Source organism: Carettochelys insculpta, chromosome 1 (genome assembly GCF_033958435.1).
Source record: "Carettochelys insculpta isolate YL-2023 chromosome 1, ASM3395843v1, whole genome shotgun sequence".
Taxonomy (NCBI): domain Eukaryota; kingdom Metazoa; phylum Chordata; order Testudines; family Carettochelyidae; genus Carettochelys; species Carettochelys insculpta.
This window is the reverse complement of record NC_134137.1, coordinates 259,990,572-260,015,747: the sequence shown is the minus strand read 5'-3', so window position 1 is coordinate 260,015,747 and position 25,176 is coordinate 259,990,572. Positions and strand designations below refer to the sequence as shown.

The 25,176-nt window shown below is 44.7% G+C and overlaps 1 protein-coding gene across 1 annotated transcript; it reads left to right on the top strand.

Annotated features, from left to right (window-relative positions):
- The first annotated feature begins 2,895 nt into the window (after nucleotides 1-2,895).
- On the top strand, nucleotides 2,896-20,933 carry LOC142007200 (aldo-keto reductase family 1 member B1-like). Its single transcript, XM_074983760.1, has 10 exons — nucleotides 2,896-2,961; nucleotides 11,616-11,783; nucleotides 12,267-12,383; nucleotides 13,211-13,288; nucleotides 14,575-14,697; nucleotides 15,736-15,842; nucleotides 16,656-16,737; nucleotides 17,576-17,659; nucleotides 19,120-19,202; nucleotides 20,735-20,933. Exons 1-10 carry the CDS (start codon nucleotides 2,896-2,898, stop codon nucleotides 20,772-20,774), a joined length of 948 nt encoding a protein of 315 aa, XP_074839861.1. The 3' UTR covers nucleotides 20,775-20,933.
- Nucleotides 20,934-25,176: the final 4,243 nt, after the last annotated feature.

The following is a 25,176-nucleotide window of genomic DNA, read 5'->3' as shown; positions in this document are numbered from 1 at the left end:
GTGTTCCACAAAGACAAGGTTAGACTAAGGCTCCACCCGGCATTTCTGCCTAAGGTGGTCTCCCCTTTCCATATTAACCAAGACATCACCTTGCCGGTGTTTTACCCAAAGCCCCATGTCTCCCCTAGGGAGCAGAGTCTACACACCTTGGATGTCTGGAGGGCACTGGCCTTCTATATGGACAGGACCAAACCCATCCAGAAGTCGCAGCAGCTGTTTGTTGCCGTTGCAGACAGAATGAAGGGACACCCAGTCTCCTCTCAGCAGATCTCCTCCTGGATAGTGGCCTGTATCAGGGAGTGTTAAAAACTGGTGGGGGTTCCCCCTCCACCAACCAGAGCGCACTCAACAAGGGCACAGGCGTCCTCTACAGCGTTCTTGGCCAAAGTCCCTATCCAGGACGTCTGCAGAGCGGCCACTCGGTCCTCCATTCACACGTTCTCAGCGCATTACGCATTAACGCAGTACGCACGAGAAGACACTGCGATGGGCAGGGCTGTCCTGCACTCCTTCCGGGGCTCCAAACCCACCTCCTAGGCATTGGCTTGTATTCACCCAAAGTGGAATGCACGTGAGCCATCGCTCGAAGAAGAAAAGACAATTACCTGGTCTGTAACTGGCATTCTTTGAGATGTGTTGCTCATGTCCATTCCAAAACCCTCCCGCCTTCCCCTCTGTCGGAGTAGACGGCAAGAAGGAACTGAGCGGGGGGTGGTGTGGGCGGTGCATATATGGGTGGCCATATGGGAGCCACTCCAGGGGGTGCTGCACCAACCCTAAGGCTACCGGTTTGGGCAAAAAGCTTCCGGCAACTGGGCATGTGCTCTGCGCACACCCAAATTGGAATTGGACATGAGCAACACATCTCGAAGAACACCAGTTACGGAACAGGTAACTGTCTTTTCCTTCCCCATTACTCTGAGTCTGCTTGTTTCCATAAATTTGAAAAGAAAAAGAAAAGTGCTGCAGAAGCTCCCAGCCCTACTATTGGAGCTGCCGGGTACACCACAGCATTCCTGATGGCAGAGCAAACATTAGCCAGCACAGGGAGGGAGGAAGCGGGGAGAAGAGTGAACCACCTTTGCTGGCTGTGTGGCCGAAAGGGCAGAGGAGAGTACAAGCAGCACAGGTCATTTTTGGCTGGCTGGCTGGTTCAGGGAGAAGAGTGAGGCAAGCAAGTAGCAAAACTGCTCACCTTTGTGTTTTGCATTTGCTGCAGCAGTTCTGTTCTTGACAGACAGGAGCTGGACCCAGTATCTTAGGAGCTCTGCTGCTAATGCAGCTGCTCCTGATTTCAGCCAGGAACCAAGTAGGAGTTTGCATGAGTTGGGTCTTTTGTTCTGCTTGATGCGCTTGGATTCCTCTCACACCTGGCTAATGAAGAGCTGCAGGAGACAGCATCCTAGTATGGTAGGAACGTTGGGTGGGGGCTGCAGCCCCTCTTAAATGACACCCTTGGAAGCACAGAGGAAGATAAATGGAAAGGAGGATGTAAAGCAACATCAGTTTACCAACAACAGACTATTCCAGACTAATCTGACTGACTGAGAAAAACAATGATGTTTTAGATAAGGGATATTCAGTAGATTTAGTAAACTTGCACTTCAGTAAACCGGTTGACAGGGTACTATATGGGAAAGTAATAGTTAAATTAGAGAAGGGGAAGATTAGTATAAAAATTGTAAGCAACAAGTTTAAAGGGCAGAAGGCAACAGGCTGTGCTGAAAAGTGACGTACCAAACTTCAGGGAAATTCTTAGTGAGTTCCTCAAGGCTCCATCTTGGGATGGGATCAATCTTGTTCAATGCTTTTATTAGTGACCTTAGTACAAAAATAGGAGTGTGCTAATGAAGTTAGCTGATAATATAAAACTGGAGGCTGGGTCAATACACAAATGTCATAGGCCCAGGAAGGAAGAGTGCAGGGAGAGGGCTGTTGAATGTTTTCAAAGAACTGTCCGCAATGACTCAAATTTTTGAATGTCTGAGCTACTTTGGACCTCATAATTTTGTATGGATAGTGGGGATATTTTCCATTGTGCACTACTTCGCATTTATTAATGTTGAAATGTATCTGCCATTTTGTTGGCAAGTCTCATTTCTGTGATATCCCTTTGTAACTCTTCACAGTCAACCTTCTCTGAGTAATCCGGATCATTTGCAACTTTCCCACATCACTCTTTACCTCTTTTCCATGATCATTTATGAATATGTTGAACAGCAGTGGTGCCAGTGTAACCCACATACCTATGTGTGGTGCATTGTCCATGTAGTGGTATCTAGACCATTTCACAGAGAAAGACTAAGTGTCCTCTACAGCCTAAGCTGAGAGCCAGCTGACCTTCAGCTCAAGCTGTTGAAGCACCTCTACTGAGGTTGCAGGGTTGAGTCTGGCTGTGGGCAGTTACACCAATACAGATTCTTTGGGATCATGTTACTTTGCTCTCTGTGAAAACTGACCATTTATTCCTATCCTTCATTTCCTGTTTCTTAACCTACTGTTCCATAAGAGGACTATCCTTTGTAACTGCTTACTTCAGAAACTTTCATCAAAGGCTTTCTGGAAGTCCAAATACATTGTATTTACTGCTACATTTGCCCACTTGCATGCTGAAATCCTCAGTGAATTCAAATAATATAAAGACATACACACAGCCTATTGCATGCTTGTAGAGTAATTCTCCAAAGGTGAGAACCTGCTTTGGTATTGGACAGGAGAGGGACAAACTGACACCTCCATTTTCTAAGGCTTTTCCCCTTCATTTTCCCTCCCACTCCCAGCTGCAGCCAATCACCAGAGAGTGGGTGGGAGCAACAACTGAACTGAGACTTTTGTCAAAGTAGTGCCCATTCTTTTACCTTGTCGCAGTCCAAAGAGAATTAGAGCTGACAAGCCATGACAACCTATGTGGAACTGAGCACAAAAGCAAAGATGCCCATTCTGGGACTAGGAACCTGGCAGGTAACTGTGGCAATTCAACTGTTATGTCATTGTGTGTGTGCTTATAGAAAAGCTAGTTTGCAGAGGTGGAAAAAGTACCTAAAAAGTCACTTGAGTAAAAGTGCAGCTGTTTTCCCCGCTGGATGCCTGAGTAGAATCTAGATATGATTGACATGTGTGTGTATTTTTTCTCAGGTAGGTTTCCAGAAGGACAGTGGTGACTTTCACTTAAGTACATTTCACCCAAAGCAGCTGTACTTTTATTCAGGTAACTTTGTGTACCACTTCTGCTAGTTTGTAACCTGTATGCCACTCAGACTGCTCAGGATCATCAGGCCTATTTCAGCTGTCTGTCCAAGAGAGTGCTAATACTACCTAGTGCTTACTGTCTCTTGAAATTCTGAAGGTGTGACTGTTCAGTTACAGCTTTCTTTAGGCACTTGTCAAATTTTTGGGGAGTTGAATGTGGTGTTTATGTGGCGATTCGTTCTTTGATGTAGATGTAGACGCTGATGCCCCTCAAAAGTGCTTAATAAGATGCTCAATGCACATCTGTTGGAATGAATTTAAGGATCTACTGTTATTAAGAAAATTGGAGTTATAAATAGAAACATACTATTTGGATGTTGCTTTATTTATAAAGCATCATAGTTATGCTTGGCACGTTCCAAACAAATCAATACTACATAGTCCTGGCCTGAGGATCTCACATTGCTGATTGGAGATAAGGGAGAAGGTATTTGTGTGTCAGAAGGGTTGCATTTGTAACTTTCAGTTATCTTCTTCTATATGGTCTAATCACAGAAGGTGCCAAGTGCCTCCAACTCCAGTTGACTTCAAAGAAAATTGTGAATACCCCAGGATCTTTCCGAATATGACATCTTTGTTGCAATCTTGTGCTTGCAATGATTTACATCAGCAATGGCTTGTTAAAATTTTGAATGATCCTGATAGGTGAGTCAGGATGTCTAGAAAACAATTTTAGGCTTAAGATTTAAGAAGCCCCTGGCATCTGTTAAAAAAAATTGGAAACGCAATGGAAGATAGAGTGTTCATTTCCACAAAAAGCACAGGTTATTATGTCAAGATTCAGCGTTACCATTCCTACAATAAACTCAACTGTACCTCTTTCTACATTTGCATTAGAATAGGCTCTTTATTTACACAGTCACTCTGTACTCAAATTGAATTCCTATTCAGGGAAAACTATTTAATATAATACAAAGGCTTAGTCTCTGCATGTCTTACATTGCAGAGTTGTATAACCATGAAAGAAATTGCCAGTCCGGTCTTTCTCCCTGCTCTGCCAACCAGCACAATTGGGACCATCACATGTGGGGCTTTTTTCCACAAAAAAAACTTTTCTTTTCCGCAATGCTTTAGTACAACACCTCTGACCTAGATACTGTACGGCCTATTATATAATGACTCACTGGGACAAGGGCATTCACCTTATGATTGCTTCCTGTCAGCTGGGGATGGTCCTTCAGTCTCCTTTCCCTCCTGCTCCTGGAATCCTCTGTAGATTGCTGACCTTGCTAGGTAGGCCTTCAGTGGCTCAGCTCTCTGGCCAAGTCACACAGTCCTCTTCCCCCACCCACCAGAGCAGCAAAGAGTTCAACAGTCAGCCAGAATCGTCAGCCCTGTGTCCAGGCTCTTTTAAATCCAGTTCTACACTATGGCTTAGGCCACTTTGCCAGTGGCAGGAACTAGGCCTGCTAACTACACTACATCCTGTCCTAAAGGCCCTATAAACAGCAGCCATATTTCCCCCGCCCCTACCCGCCATCTCTGCTTTCTTTAATTCTTTCAGTTAATTGCTGCTTAATTCCAGGGGCTTCTTCCCACCTAGTTTCTTCGGATGCATCTACACTTGCTAGTGCATTCAAAAGTGTGGTCGAAAGACAGTGGTCTTTTGAAACAACCTGTGGAGTGTCTACACACACTCTGCAAACATTCGAAAGTGACTTTGGAAGAACGGGGCAGTTCCGTCAAAGTTGGTCCTCCGTTCCCCCAATGGGCCGAGCACCCCCTCTGAAAGATTATTTTGAAAGAGAGCAAGTGGGGCTGGAATGCAGCGGTGTTCAAGTGCCTCACCAAGGGCCTCACCGGTCAGGGTCATGCCTCCTGCGCCCTGGACCAGGTGAGGTCCAAGGTGAGGGTGCTCCACCAGGGCTACTGCAGAACCTGGGACACAGCTGGGCGGTCGGAGTCAGCACCCACCAGCTGCCCCTGTGTAAAAGAACTGGACTGCCTCCTTGTGCCCAAGAAGGCAGGACGCTCAGCCGTGATCCTTGACATGGCCGACCCCCGAACCGACACACAGCCCAAGATAGGGACCAATGGGGAGGACTGCCCAGGACCGGCGGCTGGTACCAGACGCCTGCGGAGGCTCTGGACCATGAGCAATGACAAAGGCTTGAGCAAGGGGTCCCTTGTCATCGACGGCTCATCTAGCCCATCCAGCCTGGCCTCCTCTGACTGTGCCTCACCTGAGTTCCTGGAGGGTCCCAGAAGTCTGTGCCGTGCATGCCAGTCACTGCAGGCCTTGTGGAGGGGCACGCGGTCCTGCCTGGGGTGGCCACAGCCCATCCCCATGGACGTCGGCCCCAGGGCACTGGCAGGCGAGATGGCCCTGCTCCCCCGGCCTCAGAGGGCTGACGTGCAGCACTCACCAGCACGTGGCCAGGACAGCACCATGGGCCTCCTGGCTGTGGAGGGACTGGAGTAGGGTGGCCAAGGGAAGCTTGTGGAGCTCCCAGATTGGGAACCGTGGGATACAGTCCCTGCAGGGCCCCTGGGATGGGGACTGGAGGGGGGTTCACAAGGACCTGTGCTAGGGACTAATGGCTTATTCCTCCCCCCCTCATGTCTCCACAGCTCCATGGTTGGCCACCTGGTCCTGGTTGCTGCCCCATTGTGTGCCACTCCTGCACCTCCCCTGCTGCCCCCACCCCACTGTCCCCCTGCCCCCATCACTCATCCCCTCTCCTCCCCCCCATGACCTCCCCTCCTGTCCATATCCCCCATCCCACTCTCCCCCGCCCATGAGTTCCTAGTCCCACCCCCATCTCCCTGCAGCCAGCCTCATGCGCCTGGCCCACACATTACTGGCCAGGGCCAGCCAGATGGAGGCCCTGCTCCCCACCCCCTGCTTCCCTCATACCAATCCCAGAGGCCATGGGAACTGTGCCCCAGATGTGCCCCTACCTCCCTGTCCTGCCAGACCCAGCCCAGCCCTGATGGGGCCCTCGGACGGGGGAGGAAAAGGCATGCATGGGCAATGGGGATCCCGGCCATCGACCCCCATTGAGGGGTAAAGCCCCCCACCTCGATACCAACCACCCGGGACTGCTACACCCCTGTAAATAGTCCCCCCCCCATGCCTGTAAATATTTCCCTCGATCATGGAGAGGCAGACAGTTAAGTTCCAGTTAAAGGTTTATTGTTCGGTTTTTACCCTGTGTGTGTGTGGTGGTGGTGGTAGGTGTCTGCAGGGTGGTGATGGGGGGTATGTGTGTGCAGGATACTGGTGGGGTGTGAGTGTGTGCAGTGTGTGTGTGTGGGGGGGTCACTGTGGCCCCTGCTCGAAGGCCTGGCACAGGGCCTCCTGTACCTGCAGCCCATCCTGCTGGGTCTGGTGGCACGGGGTGGCAGGGGGGCTGTTCGTACCCACTCCCTGCCTCGGCTGCCCACCCCCACATGAATGGCTTGTGCTTCACCTCCACAAGGTCCCGCAGGGTGCAGCAGGACCGACCACTGCTGGGACGTTGGGGAGGCCCACCTCCAGCCTGGTGTGGCAGTATCTAAAGTGCCCTTTCAGGTGGGCGAATCCCTGCTCGGTCGTATTGCGGGCCCAGTTCAGCCGCTCATTAAAAACGTCCTGGCTAGGCCGTGTGTGCCCTGTGTATGGCCTCATCAGCCAGGCCTGGAGTGGGGGTAGGCTGCACCCGCCACGATGCAGGGTGGCATTGTGGTGAGCCCGACGGGGAGCTCCCACCAGGGAATGAAGTTCCCCTTGGCCATGCAGTGTCCCAGCCCTGTGCTCCAGAACACCATGGCGTTGTGGGCACGGCTGGACCAGCCCACGCAGATGTCCTGGAAGCGACCGTTGGCATCGACGAGTGCCTACAGGACCACTGAGTGGTAGCCCTTGCGATTTACATAGGCCCTGCGGCTGTGCTCCTGGGCCCGGATGGTGATGTGTGTCCCACCCAGGGCCCCGAAGCAGTTCGGGAAGCCTAACCCCTTGAAGCCCCGGATGGCATCATCCAGGTCCTTGACGTGGACCGGCTGCCTCAGAGCACCTTGTTGATGGCCCGGATTACCAGCAGGGCATGGGGGGGTGGTGTGCTTGTGAGTTTGGGGTGGGGTGCGACGTGCCATCCCGTCCCCACCCCTTGCCCCCTGCATGCCCTCCTATCTCTGTCCCTGCCCCGTCCCCTGCGGGGGCTGCCATCCTGTTCCCGATGGTGCTCCTTGCCAGGGTGCCCCCCGCCCCCCATATGCGGTCTAGGTGTGACCTGGGCATGGCTCACCTCATCGAGGATGGCTCTGACAGCGGTCCTGCCCACCCCAAACTGGTGGCCGACAGATCGGTGGCTGTGTGGGATGACCAGTTTCCAGAGGGCGATGGCCACCCTTTTCTGCAGTGGGAGCGCTGGCCTCAGATGCGTGTTACAGTACTGGAGGACTGCGGTGAGCCAGTGGCACAGCTCCAGGAATGTCCCCTTGGCCATCCTGAAGTTCTGTAGCCACCATTTGGCACCCCAGTCCTCCAGCACCAGCCCGTTCCACCAGTTGCTGCTTGCGGGGAAGCTCCACATGCAGCAGGTGACCCGGGGGACTGGGTGAGGATGTCACATCCTGAGGATGGCCTCCAGGAGGGTGGCTAGCAGGGTGGCCACCTGGAGCTGCTGCTGCATGGTGGCCAGAACAGCCGCCAGTGCACTGGCCACAGCTTCCATGCGGTGGGGAGCTGCTTGAGGTCCAGGGAGGCCCAGAATGCCTCCTCCGCTCCCTTTCCCTGCATGCCTGGGCTGAGGCTTGGGGTTGGGGGGGGCCCTTCAAAGGGATGGCAGGCAGTGACCCTGGAAGGGCCTGTCTGCCATGTGACCCTGCCCATGGCTCTTCCTGCCCCGTTCTTTCTAAAGAGCGCCCCGGGATGTGTGGACGCTCTCTTTAGAAAGTACAGTGGGTGCCTTTTGAAAGGACGGGTTGAACTTTCGGTTCCTGTTTGCCTGTGTGGACTCTCTCTTTCGAAATGCCGTCGTTTGACATTCAGTTTCAAAAGCCGTCCTTTCAAAATGGAGCTGTAGTGTAGACATGCCCTTTGTGTCCATCCATAGATCTAGAACTCACTGCTTCCCTCACCACCCATTTGAGCAAATACAGCCCAATTCACTCCTTTTGCTTAGACCTCCTTCTAGCCCTAGCTATTAACTGACCTGCTTAGCCCATAAAGCTCCTTTTATCTGAGGCTGTTGGGCTCTGACTGCTTCTAGGTAGCCTCTCTAGGCAGCTCAGGGGGATCCATCTTTGCTGCTCCTTGTTTAGGTGGGGTGAGGAAGGACTAAAGGGCCTCTGGCAGCAGGTCAGGCAGAGAGTGGTACGTCCTGTGCTTTCCCAGGGTGCTGAAAGCACTGCAATTATTGAATCTTATGTGAGAAACGAGATAGAGGCTGCAAGGGGCCAACAAAAAGTAGGCACTCACCAGAAGAGATAACAAGAAGTACCTGCTAATTTCCTTTTAGCACACAGGAGAAGCTAGGTTGGTTGATTTTTGTTTTGGAATTATAGAATGTAAGGCCAGAAGGCTCCCTGCAGGTCACAGGCCATCAACACCCTGCACCCCTACCAAGTAGCCTTTGCTCAGCAGGACTCAAAACTATGTGCTTAAAAAGGTGATCAGTGATGATATTGTTAACTTTATAATGCATTAAAGGTAGGAATGTGTAGTTACACTCTTGCTGCAAGTTCTTACTTGAACCGCTCTTCCTGCTTCCGCCTGATTTGGTACAAAATTATCAAAAAATTGTCAGTGTTCTTTTTCAGTCAGGAAGGCTACGTGATTTGACAGTGATATGGAATCCTAAATTATATGCCTTATCCAGAGACTGCGACACCTCCCATAATGGCTTGCATTATATCTTCATAACCCTCCTGTCCCACCTTTTCAAGAACAGGTTTGTGTCCAGAAGTCAGGAGGATTTCCAGTGGTTTTGTCTTTCCTCATGTTTTCCAATAGCCCACCTTAAAACTGATTTGCTCTTCCTTTTTTTTTTTTGCTTTGCAAATATAGGTTGCATCTCTCTAGTCCAGCAGGGTCAGGACCTGATGGGTCCCAAAAACAGGAATTTGCTGGACCATGGACAGGGTTCTGCAACCTGCAGCTCCAGAACCACATGCGGCTCTTTAAGGACTTTGTTGTGGCTGCTGATGCTATAATTACAAATAAAAAAAAAATTCCTCCAGATTATTTTCGATAAATGGTGAATGTCTAAAAGCTCAAAAATGAACAACTCATATCTAAAGAGCAAATGATGTGTGATCTCAAAATGTTGGATAACTCCCCCTAGGGCTTGTCTACACTACCACCTTCCTTCAAAGGAAGGATAGTAATTAGGGTGTTGGGAGTTTACTAATGAAGTGCTGCCGTGCATCGGCAGCACTCCATTAAGCAAATTCCCCCCGCGACAACTCCGAAGTTTTAAACTTTGAAGTACCGGCACACGTCTAGCCGCGGCTCACCTGCCGGTACTTCAAAGTGCCGGCGCAACTTCGAAGTCTCCTTACTCCTCAAAATTACCATCCTTCCTCTGAAGGAAGGTGGTAGTGTAGACAAGCCCCTAATGTCCTCCAGAGAGAAAGACGTTGTATAAGTGAAAGTCGGGAAGACAGTAGCACAAACACACATGTAAAGTGTGAGGCAATAGAATATGTAAAAAGTTTGTGAATGCCCTGCAGTAAACACATATTGCATTACAAACCATTGTGTGCGCGCTGTTCTTAAAAATAGGGGCAACAAAAAGCATGGTTTGATGTCATTTATTACGGACCATCTTGTATTCGCATACATCGTGGCTCTTGAATTATTGAGTTTTTAACTGAATTGGAAAAAATGGTTCTTCTTTCTATTTTGGTTGCTGACATCTGACCAAGGAGATCCAGGGCTTCTGCTGCCAGGTGGCCCCGTGCTCCCAATGCCTAATCCCATGCTGCTGTGTGGTGAGCAGGGAGCTCCAGTCCCCAGTCCTGTGGTGCCACAGCTCTAGCCCTTGACTCTGTGCCTCTGTGGGGCAGGCAGCAGGCTCCAGCTCTGGTCCCATGCTGCTGGCTGCTGCTCCAACTTCCGCCCCAAGTCCATGGATGATGGCTCAGGCAGAGCTGCTGGACTCTGGCCCCACAGATGCCAGTCCAGCTCCAGCCCCGGGACTCTCTCGTGCTGGAACATCCGTAGTTCTGCCTAGCCACGGACATTGCTAGGTGAGAGAATCCAGATTTGAGAGATGCGACATGTGATATCTTAATTCCAGGTGTGTTGTTTCCAAGTTGCTGAACATTGGTATTTGTGGTCAGTTTAGCAGAGCTCTTCACATGTTATCCTGCCATTTTCTCTCTCTCTGAATGTCCGTAGTGGTGGCGAAGGATATGTTAAGCTGTTAAGAAGTTTTCCAATAGGGATACGGAGAACACTCTTCTAAAGAGACTTTCATAGCCAGTAACTTTCATCCAGTGAGGACTGGAAAGTTCTTGTATCATAGTTTACTTCCTCCATGCTCTCAATCCGTTGTCTCTGTGAATATATACTCGTGAAGAATCCATGTATAGATCTTGGAATCTATTACTGTATTTTCAAAGCAAATGTTTTGAAACATTCCAAGAGCTATACATCGATTATTCACAAGCACATGTTCAAACATACCTTACTTTGATTCCCATTCCTTGAGATCTCCCCCTTACTTGCCCATCCTTTCAAATGGTACAGTCTTGTATCTGTCTTCTCTTATCTGTCTATGGCTGTCTATATGGCGTGATGCTGCTGGAAGGGCCATGCAAATGAGGGCACTTGACAATGCAAAATGATGCTCATTTGCACACTCATGTGCCTCATTTGCATAGTTGCATGAGATTGCTGACCCAGCAGAGGCTTCAGTTGTCACAAAACAAGCTGTGTAGATGGAGTTCTGTTGGTGAACACCCGGTTCATCAACAGCCCTTTATCCTTGAAAAAAAAAAAGAGGGATAAAGGGCTGTCAACAAGGGGGGTTTTGATCAACAGAACCCTGTCTACATGGCTTGTTTTGTGATGACAAAACCCTCTGCCAGGACAATGGTGTCACATTACTATGCAAATGAGTGGCTATTTGCATTGTCGAATGCCCTCATTTGCATGACCCTGTGGCAGCAGTGCACCATATAGACATATCCTATGGTGTTTTTTGGGTGCCTTTTATGATAGTCTGTGAGTGCCAGCTGTAGGTGGCTGAAGACACATGAGCATCCCTGCTTGTCTTGTTCCATAAACCACAGTAAAAATGGGAATCAAACTGGGATCATTCAAATACTCCTGGAATAAGACCACCCAATTTTGGGGGAAGATGAACCACTATCACCTGGAAAACAGGAAATATTTTTCAGATATTTAATTTTCTGGTTCTCCATCTTCATTTCAGTCCCCCACTGGGAAAGTCAGAGACGCAGTGAAGTTTGCCATAGATGTTGGATACCGCCACTTCGACTGTGCCTATGTGTACGAAAATGAGAATGAAATAGGGGATGCCATCCAAGAGAAAATTGAGGAGGGAGCTGTGACACGGGAGGACCTCTTTGTTGTCAGTAAGGTACGGCCATGGCTGTGGGTCTAAGTACAGGGTCAGACTGATGGCTGGCAGGAAGAGAGGCCAAGATCACACAATGCAAAGGGCAGGCTCCAAAGAATAGATCTAGTCAGGCAATTAACCCCTTAAGACTGTATCCAGTATTACTTTTGTTTTTTGGAGGGAAGGAGTTCTTAAAATCTATAACGGATTAGAATGAACTTTTCTGTCTACTCATCTTCTGCCAGCAATGGAGGAAAAAACTCAGCTTCCGTTTTCAGTGACTGTGAGGAAGAGCATGTCCACAGTACTATAGTTAAGTGTAGTGCCACTGACAAAATTCAACGGCAAGAAAATACTCGTCAGCTTCCCCTTCCCTGTAGAAAAATGGCGTAATATTCCCAGACCCACCCCTAGCAGGTGTCACATGTCTCTGTCCTGTTGGGGATATTTCACACTGGCGTTTGCCTGTGAGGTCAACTGTCATACTTAGCTTTCTCCCTGCAGTTGTGGTGTACATGTCATGAGAAATCTCTGGTGAAGGGAGCATGCCAGAATACACTAGCTGCACTGAAACTGGATTATTTGGATCTCTACCTAATGCACTGGCCAATGGGCTTCAAGGTACTGTGACCGCAACTCCTCTATAAGCCTCTCTCTCCGAGTTCTAATTTGGCAATCACCTCCTCTTAGTCGTTATGCCATAGTTACCTTATTACTAGGCAAGGAAGATAAGGCTTCCTTCAGAGCATATTGGTGCCATTCCCAGTATCCTCTGGAAAGTGGACATATATGATACATGCGACAGGTCCAATTACTTCATTTATCATTGGGTTTTGTGAATGAGAAGAGCAAGTTAACAACAGTGAAATAATTCAGGCCATACATGTCCACATGAGGAAACTGACTTGACTGGGAGGGCAGTAACTAACTTGCAAGGTCATCTACGTTGCAGCTATGTAGTCTTTTTGTCCTTATTTTCTCTCCTTTTGCTTCTACAGCATTTCCAGTCTATCTGGATTAGAGAGTAATTGATCCAGATCAAATCCAGGTCTCCTGGCTCACAATATCTAGGCCTTTGGCTGTCTCCAATGCTCCTGCGTGATGGTATCTATGTGCTGAATTCAAATCTATCTCCATTTTTACTGGAAAGATAGCCAAGTCCTCAGCTCCCTGCTGAAGGATTGTTCTGTCAGTCTCCATAGAGCTTTGACAAGGTGACAGATGTCTGTCCTTCCTCTGCTGGGAGTCATGAGTTGTACTAATTAGCTTGGTGCCAGTCTGCTCATAAACTACTTTGATAAGGGTTACTCTTTTTCCCTTCTTTTTGCCCTCAAATGTTGAAGTCAGGATACCCTGTTTAAATCCACCCTTGCTTGTAGTGTTTTTTCTTAAAAAATAGATAATTCAGGACAGAGGATATCTTTAAACTAGCTGTCTTATGACAACAGGTGGGAGAAGAACTGTTTCCCACAGATGAAAATGGCAGGATCATTCCAAGTAACACGGATTTTCTGGACACATGGGAGGTAGGTTTGGTGATAAATTGAGATTCCTTTTGTTTGCTTATTTGACAGTTTGAGATTGTGGCCGTGTCTACACTAGCCCAAAACTTCAAAATGGCCATGCAAATGGCCATTTCAAAGTTTACTAATGAAGCGCTGAAATACGTATTCAGTGCTTCATTAGCATGTGGGCGGCCGCGGCACTTCGAAATTGACGCGGCTTGCCACCGCACAGCTCATCCAGACAGGGCTCCTTTTCGAAAGGACCCCGCCTACTTCAAAGTCCCCTTATTCGTATGAGCAGATGGGAATAAGGGGACTTCGAAGTAGGCGGGGTCCTTTCGAAAAGGAGCCCCATCTGGACGAGCCATGCAGCGGCGAGCCAAGTCAATTTCGAAGTGCCGCGGCCACCCGCATGCTAATTAAGTGCTGAATATGTATTTCAGTGCTTCATTAGTAAACTTCGAAATGACCATTTGCATGGCCATTTCGAAGTTTTGGGCTGGTGTAGACATAGTCTATGAGTAGGAAATTGTATGCTTTTAATGGTGGCCACTGCTCCCAGGGGCTCTCTCAAATCACCAAATCAGGACTGTTAATTGTTTTATATGCTTAAATCCTTGCCCTCCTATTTTGTTGAGTTGAAATGTTTTCATGTCTGCTAGAGACAGAAACATTATTGGATGTGAGTAACAACAGGAACTGTGTGTGTGTTCCACATTGCTAGACCAAGCCTCCAGCAGATATTGCAGCCACCAGATTTACAATAAAACACTTAAGAATCTTATCCTCTTCTCCATTATGTCAGAGGAGGAATGCTGACATACAGAAGTAAAAAGAAAACTGCAGGCCAATATGAATGATAACAAATGCCAAGCACACAACAAAAATTGTTCTTCAAAGAGAACCAGATGTATCTCTCTCCTAAGAGGAGGATGTAGTCGGCTATATTTTGTGCATCCCCTTTGTCAGCTAGACTCTGATATATGTGGCAGGTTCAATTACCTCATTTTTCATTGGGTTTTGTGAATGAAAAGGACAAGTTAACAACAATGAAATAATTCAGGCCATATATGTCCACACGAGGAAACTGACTTACATAACTCTTCTTGAATAACCCTGAAACAAAAGCGACATTTCAGAATTATTACTCTACTTGGAGAATAGAATAATTATTCTGAAATAAAATTACATTTATTTTGGACTAGTGTGTCCACTGGGGGAGTTATTCCAGAATAGCTATGCCACTCAATTTCCCCATATAGGTAAGCCTTACTCATATGGAATGTCTAATTCTCTTGTATCCTTAGGCTATGGAAGAAATAGTGGATGCAGGATTGGCAAAATCAGTTGGAATCTCTAACTTTAATTGTGAACAGATAGAGAGGCTCTTGAACAAACCTGATTTAAAATACAGACCAATGAATAACCAGGTAAGCTGTGTACAGACTCATTAGTTTTGGCAGAACACCTGTCTGAAGGAGCCTGCAGCTAGAAGATGTGTTGTATGTGTATATTTGAGAAGGGTGTATTCAGCTAATGGACAAACTGGAGCATTTAATTTTTCTATACTGCATATAACTAGTGTAAGTCAAAACTTGGAATTTCTATCCAGTGGGAAATCCAGACATTTAACATTTATTTTTGTTCTAAGATGAAATTTCAACATTGCTCACACGATGAAATTTCTGAAAAAAATACTTTCAGATAACTTGAGACGTTGTTACTATTTTGATCTTTACGTATTTTAGCTTTGTTTGTATTTTATACTAGAGATTGGTAATAATTTTAAAATTGATATCATAATTGGTTATTCACTTGGCAATTGGTTTCATAAATGGATCTTTGTCTTCTGTTATTTTAAGTGTTATTCTAACTGGTAACTCATGCAGTATTTAATATATACAAATTAAAAAATAAACATATTCATATAAATTAGAACTCCAAAGTAAAATAAAGGTTGAAGCAAGAATTGGTTCTGAAACAAAATATTGAAATGTTTTATGCTGATAAAAAGAAATGGAAGTTGAATATTTAAGTTGTATCAGAAATAACAAACATGATAAACGAGCACTTGTGAAAAGCTACCTGGGATGTCTTAAATCACAAAGGCACTCTGTGGCATGTAACTGAGGGAAAACACAATTAGCACAAAGTGGTGCTGAAATAAAATATGAGATGGAGGTTATGTACAATAAGAAATTTTAGATGAGAAGAAACTGAAAGTACAAATCAGTCAATTTCTTTCAATTCAGTTCTTTAGTGACTCCTTGCAGGATTATCTCAATAATTTTAAGTATATTAACTAGTCCCAAACAAAGCTGTCTTCTGGAGTGTAGTGGGATGTAGCATGTTCACATGAGAGAAGCGCATGCTTATATAGCTCTTCCAATAAATCACCATAATATGTGTACTCTGAAGAACAGTAGTACAGTCTGCCTCGGGGTACTCTAAAGTATTCATGCTTCTAGATTGAGAGCCACCCATACCTACCTCAGGAAGAGCTGGTTAACTATTGCCTGTCTCATGGGATCTCAGTCACTGCATACTGTCCCCTTGGAGCTCCCAACTGGCCTTGGTAAGAATGTTTTCTATATGTTGTTGTCTTAGGAGTGATTTCAGTAACTGATAATCATGTAATACAGTAGGTGGATTAAAGAAAAAATGAAAAATAAATTGCTATAGATTACAAAACCTTAAAATTCCTCATAAATCTGCACAAATGCATAGAAACCATCAGTCACTTATTGAATTAGTGGATTAATGTATTTGACTCAGTCATATTAGCATTATGTAAAGTAATAGAAAAATGAGCAATCTATTTGTGAACTGGTGAGGAAAATTCTTAGTTGAATTCTGATCAATTTTTTTAAACATTCTTTAGTAATTTAAAGAAAGATTACAAAACCGTAATAAAAAACAATGTCATGTCATGAAAACATCAGCTTCATGCATCCATTGTAACAACATATTGTGAGCTTGAGCTGGATTGTCTCCAGGGCTAATCTTCAAAATCCTTTTTGGTCTGGAAAAAGACTACGTCAGAGACTACCACACTCCGTCCATTCCTTCCCAGGAAACAGTGCTCATGAAGGATGAAACTCTTGAGAACCAGAGGGAAAGTATGATGCTAAATTCTCGACTGTGGGACATTATATTGGAATGAACTACATTTAACTTCAATACAAAACTCAGCTATTCACCGATGCCCACTCATGACAGAATAATGTGAAGAATGATGTTTAGGGGGGAAAGGAGCAGCATAGTGTGGTGCATACAATACATGGTTTTGTCCCTAAATTACCCGTTCTCTTATGAGCCCTATGATGTTTGGTGGCAGAAGAAACACTATCATGTTTTCCAGTAAAGTGGCTGCTTTTTATTTTTGTAGGCCCAAGACTGAGGACATTTCCCTCTTGGATGACCCCAAGATTAAGGAAATTGCAGCCAAGTACAGCAAAACCTCAGCTCAGGTACAAACACGTTGTGCAGGCTGAACCTCTCTGGTCCAGCACCCTTGGGACCTGACTGGTGCTAAATGGGAGAACTTGCTGGCCCATGAGAAATCGGTATTGTCTAGCAGCATTACAATACTACAATACAATACAATACACTACTTACTTGGCTCTTAGAACACATTTAGCGGTAAATGGAGCTAAATAACAGCACAGAACACTGAGCGCCAGGACTGGAGACTGTAAACAAACTTTATGGTACCACAGGAAACTTGGCTACACCCAAGATAAGTGGTTGTCAGGTTAACTAAAATCATGCCAGATTATGAATGTTATCAGATGAGAAAGTGCTGGACTAGAAAGGCTCAACCTGTACAACACTTTTTTTTTTCCTTTCGAAAACCTCCTCCTCTTGTGTTTACTAACATCTTTCAAAAAGGAATTGCGCCCAATTCTGCCCTATTATGTTTCCTTGTAGTGTGATGCTTTTAATATATATATATATATATATATCATATATTTTATACACACACGTACACACATATTAAGATACAGGAAGATATTGGAAGAGACTGCCACTAAACTGGGTGAAATTGAGGGTCTTGGCTGGAAAGGGGTAACTGCAGCTTTCACATGCATCGCCATGAGTCAACCTGAAATTTTCAGTCAGTGGCATCCACTAGCTGTCATCTTGGTCCCATGAATACTAGTGATTAAATGAGCAAGTTCAAAAATTAAGGTGGCTCTGCGACACTGCTTTCTCCTGTTTGGTCAAGGAGATTTATTTACTATGGAATTTGAAGGTAGCTATGGCATTATCTTCTGAAATTGCAACTTTCCTAATTTGCGGCTGTAGGTTTTGATCCGGTTCCAAATCCAAAGGAATATGTGTGTAATTCCCAAGTCTGTCACTCCACATCGTATTAAGGAGAATTTTAAGGTAATGTTGCAAATGAGATACTTATTGGTCCTGGTACAAGTTTATACAGGAAACCTGCAACATCCAATATTACTGTCTTCCCTTATACTCCGAACAGGAAACAATTGAAGTTTCTGAGGTACTATATGGTAACTCATGGTAAACACTGAACGGGTTTTTTTATTTGGAATTGGTGACCACTGAGCTTACTTCATCAGACCAGCAATAAATACATACATGTGAAACCAAATTCTCCCTCTGGGAGGGGTGACTTAATAGCTTCTGATTTAAAATTCTATTTGTGAGTTGCTTAATTACACATCCTACTGACATTCAAAATAAGCTTTCTCACTCATTTTTTCTCTCTCCATCATTATGTCAGTTCAATGCTAGACAGTTCCAAAATACCCAAATCTCTTTGTTTTAATGTATGTGATTTCCCCATATTTAGTCGATTCTGCTAAGCACCAATAACTATATAACAACAAAGAGGAAGCCGTGCTAGTCTATACACTATCAAAACAAAATGCTTTTTGTTTTTATATAACAACAAAGGATTTAGAGACAATTTAAACAGAATTCTTAACAACACTGTTACCTCTGTGAGGTAACAGCCACTCACCTGAAACTACACTATGGGGTGTGGTCAATCTACTTCACCTACACTATTTGCATAGTTGATGCTGACATAATTACTGCTGCATCTGTGTACAGTAAGGGTGGCTGGAGCTGCTCTCTTCTTAACACTGGCAATTCTCATTTTGGAGGAGTACCGGTGTTGATGGGAGCAAGCTCAGAGATTGAGTTATCACATCTACATCAGATGCAATAAGTTGATGGCCAGTGGCTAGACCATGGCAGTGTCAAATCTCAATTTAGAGTAGTCATACCCTAAGTCAGGCACTCAAACCCAATTCTTAAGTACTTACACAATAGTGGGTACCACTAACGAAGGCCCAACACTGCAGTACTTGTATTAAAGTTTTCCACTGAATATATATAAGATGGCCCGAGTAACAGTTTGGAGGATCAAGCCATGCAAGCATATGGTTTTCTTCTTCTAACTTTTTCCTCATTTGTGAACATTTAAAAGTTTAACTGAAGCACCTTTTTCAGCAAAATAAAATGAAAATTGATCTTGTCAGTCAATTGAGTAGTTTGTGACATTCTAAATTATAAGAACCCAGTGGGTAGAGTCATGCTGCAGAGCTGCAGTTGTGAAAATCAGGCCACTTAATTTATACACATGGCTTTAGATACCCCACATTTGAAATGCTGGTCCATCTATTTTATTAATTATTACTTATTCCTTGCTCAACATTTGCTCATGGAGTTGTGTTCCTTCTGTTGCCTAAACAACCCTATGCATTCCCCCGATCCCTGCAATATCCTTGACCAAAAGCTATTTAAATCTACTTCTTGTACATCTAATTGAAACATCTTTGTGTGTTTGTGCCTCTCCCACTCTTTCAACTTTTCAGGTATTTGACTTTGAATTAACTAAAGAGGATATGGAAACCATCCTCTGCTGTGAGCAGAGATGTAGAATCTGTTCCCTAAGCATGTGAGTGTCTCCATTCATCTATCAGAATGCATGGCAAGTCTGAATTTATTGTATAGCATTTACGTTTTTTGATGTGAAAATGTGAAGCTGAACCATGGATCTCTAATAAAATGTCATATTTAAAGCCACTGAAATTCCATGCTAGCATTCACTGGAAAAGTAATCGGGTTACATCCTTTTGTGGAGTTGTCATGTATCATGCTAAATTAGTAACAGAGAGATAGCTGTGTTAGTCTATATTCTACCAAAACAAACAAGCAGTCCAGTAGCACTTTAAAGACTAACAAAATAATTTATTAGGTGGTGAGCTTTACGTGGGACAGACCCACTTCTTCAGACCATAGCCACACCAGAACTGACTAAATATCTGAGGCCACAGAGAACAAAAAATTGTTATCAAGTTTGACAAATCAGAAAAATAGTAATCAAGGTGGACAAATCAGAAGAGCAGAGGGGCAATCGCCTACAGAGAGAAAGTGTGGAACTCTCTTTTATATTTAAATTCGACACAGTAACATGCAGTTTGAACGGGGACGGCAATTACCCGGCCCATCATAAGGACTCTTTTACATACTTTGCTTTATCTGACTCTTCACATCCCCACCTCCTCCCACCCCTCTGCTTTTCTGTTTTGCCCACCTTGATTACTATTTTTCTGATTTGTCAACCTTGATAACAGTTTTTGGTTCTCTGTGCCATAAATATTGAGTCTGTTCTGGTATGGCTATGGTCTGAAGAAGTGGGTCTGTCCCACGGAAGCTCATCATCTAATAAATTATGTTGTTAGTCTTTAAAGTGCTACTGGACTGCCTTTTTGTTATGCTAAGTTAGGTTTTAACATGTTGGTACCAAGCTATTATGAACTAAACATCAATTTAAAATAGACTTGTAACACCCAAAGAGATAGGCATCAGCTTTCTCAGTTTTTTTGCTACTCATCTGACTAAAAGATGCTCAGTGTAAAATTACAGTTTAGACGTTAATGTTCCACTAAATTAGCTTATCCTTGTAAGTTAGCAAGTGTCATGTGTTTCCTAAATAGAGCTTATTAATTTAGTGTCTGTAGAGTGGTTGCCCCCTGATATTTGAGATATTGCCAGCTCTACTATTTATTCTCTTTCCTCAATTTAATGAAGTGATGACTATAGCTCTACTGTACCTCACAAATACACAGCTTAATATTGCAAAGAAGTTTGGGAGCCTCAGATGAGGTATGCTAAATAAATGAAAAGTTTGTTACCTCTGACATGGAGATCAGAATGTAAACTCTGAAAGAGATCTGCATCTACAGGTGAAAACTACCTTTTGAATGACCATTCACTCTTGCCTATTTAAATTGCAGAATACCTAAATCTTAATTACAAAATTGCAGGGTTTTAACATCAGCTATCCTGCCAAAGTTAGGACAGTGAGGAAGGCTGGATGTACACTTTAAATGAACACTATAATTTAACTTTGAGATTGCACCATTGCTGACCTTTGCTGTGTTGGTTGTAAGGACTTGAGAATAACTCTCTGTCTCTCTCTTCTAGGTGCAGAAATCACAAAGACTATCCTTTCACAGAAGATTAAATCTGGATTTGTCTTGATATTCTCCAGGGCATAGAATGATTGTATGCTGCTGGTTCTTTAAGTCTAGTTACATGGGCTGATGAGCATATTCGCATGCATGATACAATTATAGTATCAATCGATCACCAGTATAAATATACTATGTACTGCTGCCTGAAAGGGGAGGAAGTTCTACAGGAAGCTTGAAGAACAAGCCCTGAAGACAGTCTAATGTTATGCCTTTACATATACTATTACTATTGTAGTACTTAGCTGTTTGATATTTTGTTTTTACCATATAAATGCATGTTTTCACGTTTAGTAAAATTTATTCTGCAGCCTGTCAGTAACAAAATAGGTAAACCAGTTTTAAAAATCATTGACCTACAGGCCTTGCCAACAAACCTCTAGCAAATTGAACAGTAATTTTTGTAGAAGTATTAGCAGAATGCTTGTGGTATTTACATTCATTTCTTACTAAAATGGCAGAATCTAGTGGGCAGCATTAAAACTTAATTTAAACCAAGAAGATATGTCAACATCTATATACATAGGCATGAAACAGCTTATTCAGTTTCAAGAAGCTTTCGTGATGTAAGTGGATGTAAGGTTATTTTGCTGCTATAACTCCATGTAATTAATGGTAGGGGACCATTTAGACTTTAAACTGTTTGGGTCAGATCGTGTGTTTATACTGAATCTCCCCCCAGTCTCAAGTATGGCCTCTAGGTTGGTGCTGCACTACTACTACTGAGCCCACAGAAGCAGTAGCTGAAGACCGAAAGAGCAGTATTTTAAGAACATAAGAACATAAGAACACAAGAATGGCCGTACTGGGTCAGACCAAAGGTCCATCCAGCCCAGTATCCCGTCTGCCGACAGCGGCCAATGCCAGGTGCCCCAGAGAAGGAGAACAGAAGACAATGATCAAGTGATTTATCTCCTGCCATCCATCTCCTGCCCTTGTACTGAAGACCAGGGCACCATACTTTACCCCTGGCTAATAGCCATTTATGGACCTAACCTGCAAAAATTTATCAAGCTCTTTTTTAAACCCTAATAGAGTCCTGGCCTTCACAGCCTCCTCCGGCAAGGAGTTCCACAGGTTGACTGTGTGCTGTGTGAAGAAAAATTTCCTTTTATTAGTTTTGAACCTACTACCCATCAATTTCATTTGGTGTCCCCTAGTTCTTGTATTCTGGGAAAAGGTAAATAATTTTTCTATATTCACTTTCTCCACACCATTCATGATTTTATATACCTCTATCATATCGCCCCTCAATTGCCTCTTTTCCAGACTGAAAAGATAATACGCCTTCATGTGGCATAAGTACATGTACGGTTAGGGGATATTGGGCTGCTGAAGCTTTAAAGCAATAGCCACTTTTGAGCTCGTTTATTGCATTTGTGGCTGCACTAGCTCTGTTTGTGCTAATCTCATATTGCAACCCTCCCCCCATCAGTCCACAGACTGCTGGAGGTGAATACATGTGTTGAATAGGGAGCTGTATCAGATGCACCAAGCAAGAGTAGCTAAAAAGAGGTGGGCGGAGAGGGCAGAAGCGTGCTGTGAAAGCTAAACAGGAAATTTCCCCTGTAATATATTCCTGCCTCTATGTGCTGTTACTTAGTACAGCTTATATTTTCATGCAAGTCTACAGTGGCCTCCACAATTGGTGAAATGTTATCATTAATTTGGGTTAGTCAGGATTCCTTGCTACAGAACTCTGTTCTGTGACTCACCCCCTTGCAGTAGAGTCAGATGACATAGCTGAGCGTGTGATTAGAGTACATGATGAGGAGGTGGGTTGCTTGACTAACACATTTTGTGACAGTCACCAAGTAACTTTTAGCGGTACACTTTCTGTATCTATTAAAGGAGAAAAGAGGTATCTGTGTGGACCGACCGAGTTTTGTAAGATACTTGTGGAGGTGGTATTCTGGGAGGCTACATCTACACAAGAAGCCTCTGCCAAGAGAAGTAACTGGCGGAAGGTATGTCCCAGCAAAACTTCTGTTGACAAATTGCATCTACACATAAAAGCAGATCGAAAGAGCAATCCACTCTGTTGACAGACAACAGCCAGACTGCCCAACCCTCTCTTGACAGAATGGCTGACTGGAAGGTCTCCAAACAGGGCTGCTCAATGAACTGGAAGCCCTGTCTGTCAACAAAAGGGCCCCTCAGCATTACATCACTTGACTTTATAGTACTCTGTGTATAGACAGCCTCTACTCCAAAGCCTCCAGTGTTGAGTACTGTGTGGGAGTCACCTACAGTGGAGCATCCAGAGGGACGCTATTTGAAGAAGAGGAGAAAGTTACTCACCATGTGCAATAGCAATGGTTCTTTGAGATGTGTGTCCCTGTGGGTGCTCCACAACCCACCATCCTCCCCTCTACTTTGGAGTTCTCTGCAGGGCTCTGCGGTAGAGGAGGAAGTGAGGGGCTTTCATCTGTGCAGCGCTAGATAGCCTTGAGGAAGACCATGGGGGAGGGAGAGCGCATGTGTGGGCTCAATGGACACAGCTACCAAAAATCTCCGATTAGAGGTGTCCAGTGGCCTGCAATGGATCACCCATAGGGACACACATCTCAAAGAACCATTGTTACTACCCAAGGGCTACGTCTACACTACGGGGAAACTTCGAAATGTCCATGCAAATGGCCAAATCAGAGAATACTAATGAGGCACTGAAATGAATATTCAGCACCTCATTAGCATGCTGCTGGCCATGGCGCTTCAGAAGTGCTGCGTTTCGCTCGCATACAGCTCGTCTATATGGGGGTCCTTTTCAAAAGGACCTTGCAAACGTCGAAACAGGAAGAAGGGTGCTTTCAAAGATGGGGTTTATTTTTGAAAGAGCCCCGTCTACACTGCTTTTTTTCTTTCGAAAGAGTCTCTTCTGAAAACAGATTATGCAAATGAAGCATGAGATATGTAAATCAGTGCTTCATTTGCATTTTTGATTTTTCTCATTTGCATTCCTCTTCTACACTTATTGTAGCTCACTTGTTACTAAGGAAAATTGTCCTTGTCATGTCTAGTGATAAACTTCCAGACCCTAATTAGTACCTTTATGCATCCATTGCCTGACACTGGACTGAATTTTTTCCTTGTAGGAAATCGAAGTTGCTTGAAGCTTCTGGCTCAGACTTTCTTCACCGAAATCCTGGAGTGGCATTTCCTCCCCCGGTAGCATCAGGTATAACTCAGTTTCAGACCCTGCAATGATTTGAGAACCTTCTCAATAGCAATGCTGTCTCCAGATGTATCTCTTTAAGAATGAGGAGGGTGAAATATGAACGTAAAACACTTCACAAACTGAATGAATGCACTCCAGGAACTCAACAGCCTATGTCTGCAGTATTGCCAAAATCTTAGTCATGACTAAGTTACTACTTCTGAGAACAGGTCTTGCCACAGTGAAGTAGACCTCTCCAGCTCTGAAGAAGCTTGCAACAGAACTTTCTCCATAAAGCACTGAGAAATCATACTAAAGACAGCTACAGCTCTAGGTGTCTCATTTATGGATTCCTGACCAATGCATTGACATGGCCTTGTGCGTATAAACACATATGGACCATGTCTACACTAGCACCCCCCTTTTGAAAGGGGGATGCTAATAAGACACATTGGGATATGCTTGCAATGCTTTATTAGCATAATGGCAGCTGCGGCACTTCGAAAGTGCCGCTTCTGATAGCATGTGGCTCGTCTACATGGGGTCCTTTTCGGAAAGACCCCACAGATGTCAAAATCCCCTTATTCCTATTTGGTTATACTATTTCCCCTATCTGCTCTTCCAAAAAGGGATGCAAGTGTAGACACAGCCAGGGAGAATGGGAGAGCCTAGACACCCATAGAGAAGACACTTTGGTTTCATTCTGCTTAGCTCAAATCAGCTTCAAAATAAAATGTGATCCAGAGAAAGTTCCTACCAGATCAATGGGCTGATGAAGCTGCGAGAGTGTCTCTTGGATGTTCTGCCTGGTATTTTTCATGTTGGCTGGTAGACATGGTGGCCAAGTTTGCTTGACAAGGAGCCCAAGTGCACAAAGTAACTTTGATGCTGGAGAGGAGACACTTTATCCTCCTTTATGGATGTTGCATGTTCAGCTGAAATAGATAAGTAGGGTTTGACCAACGAAGCCCCACCTAGCAAAAGAGAGGCAGTCAAACTACAGCTACGTCCAATAGCTCATGGATTCATTATGATCAGGAAGCTGCTAGCTGTAGAACAGTAGCAAACATGATTATTCGGAATTTCCCTTTTCAGGCATGATAACTGCACTGGAAACAGTTAAACTTATCACCTCCCCTGTCCCAAGAGCCCAATACATCTCGGTGTCAGAGTAGTACAGCCTCAGCTTACAAGTGACCTTCTAATCATCTTCACCTGTTGTCCAGTAGCCTTTGAAC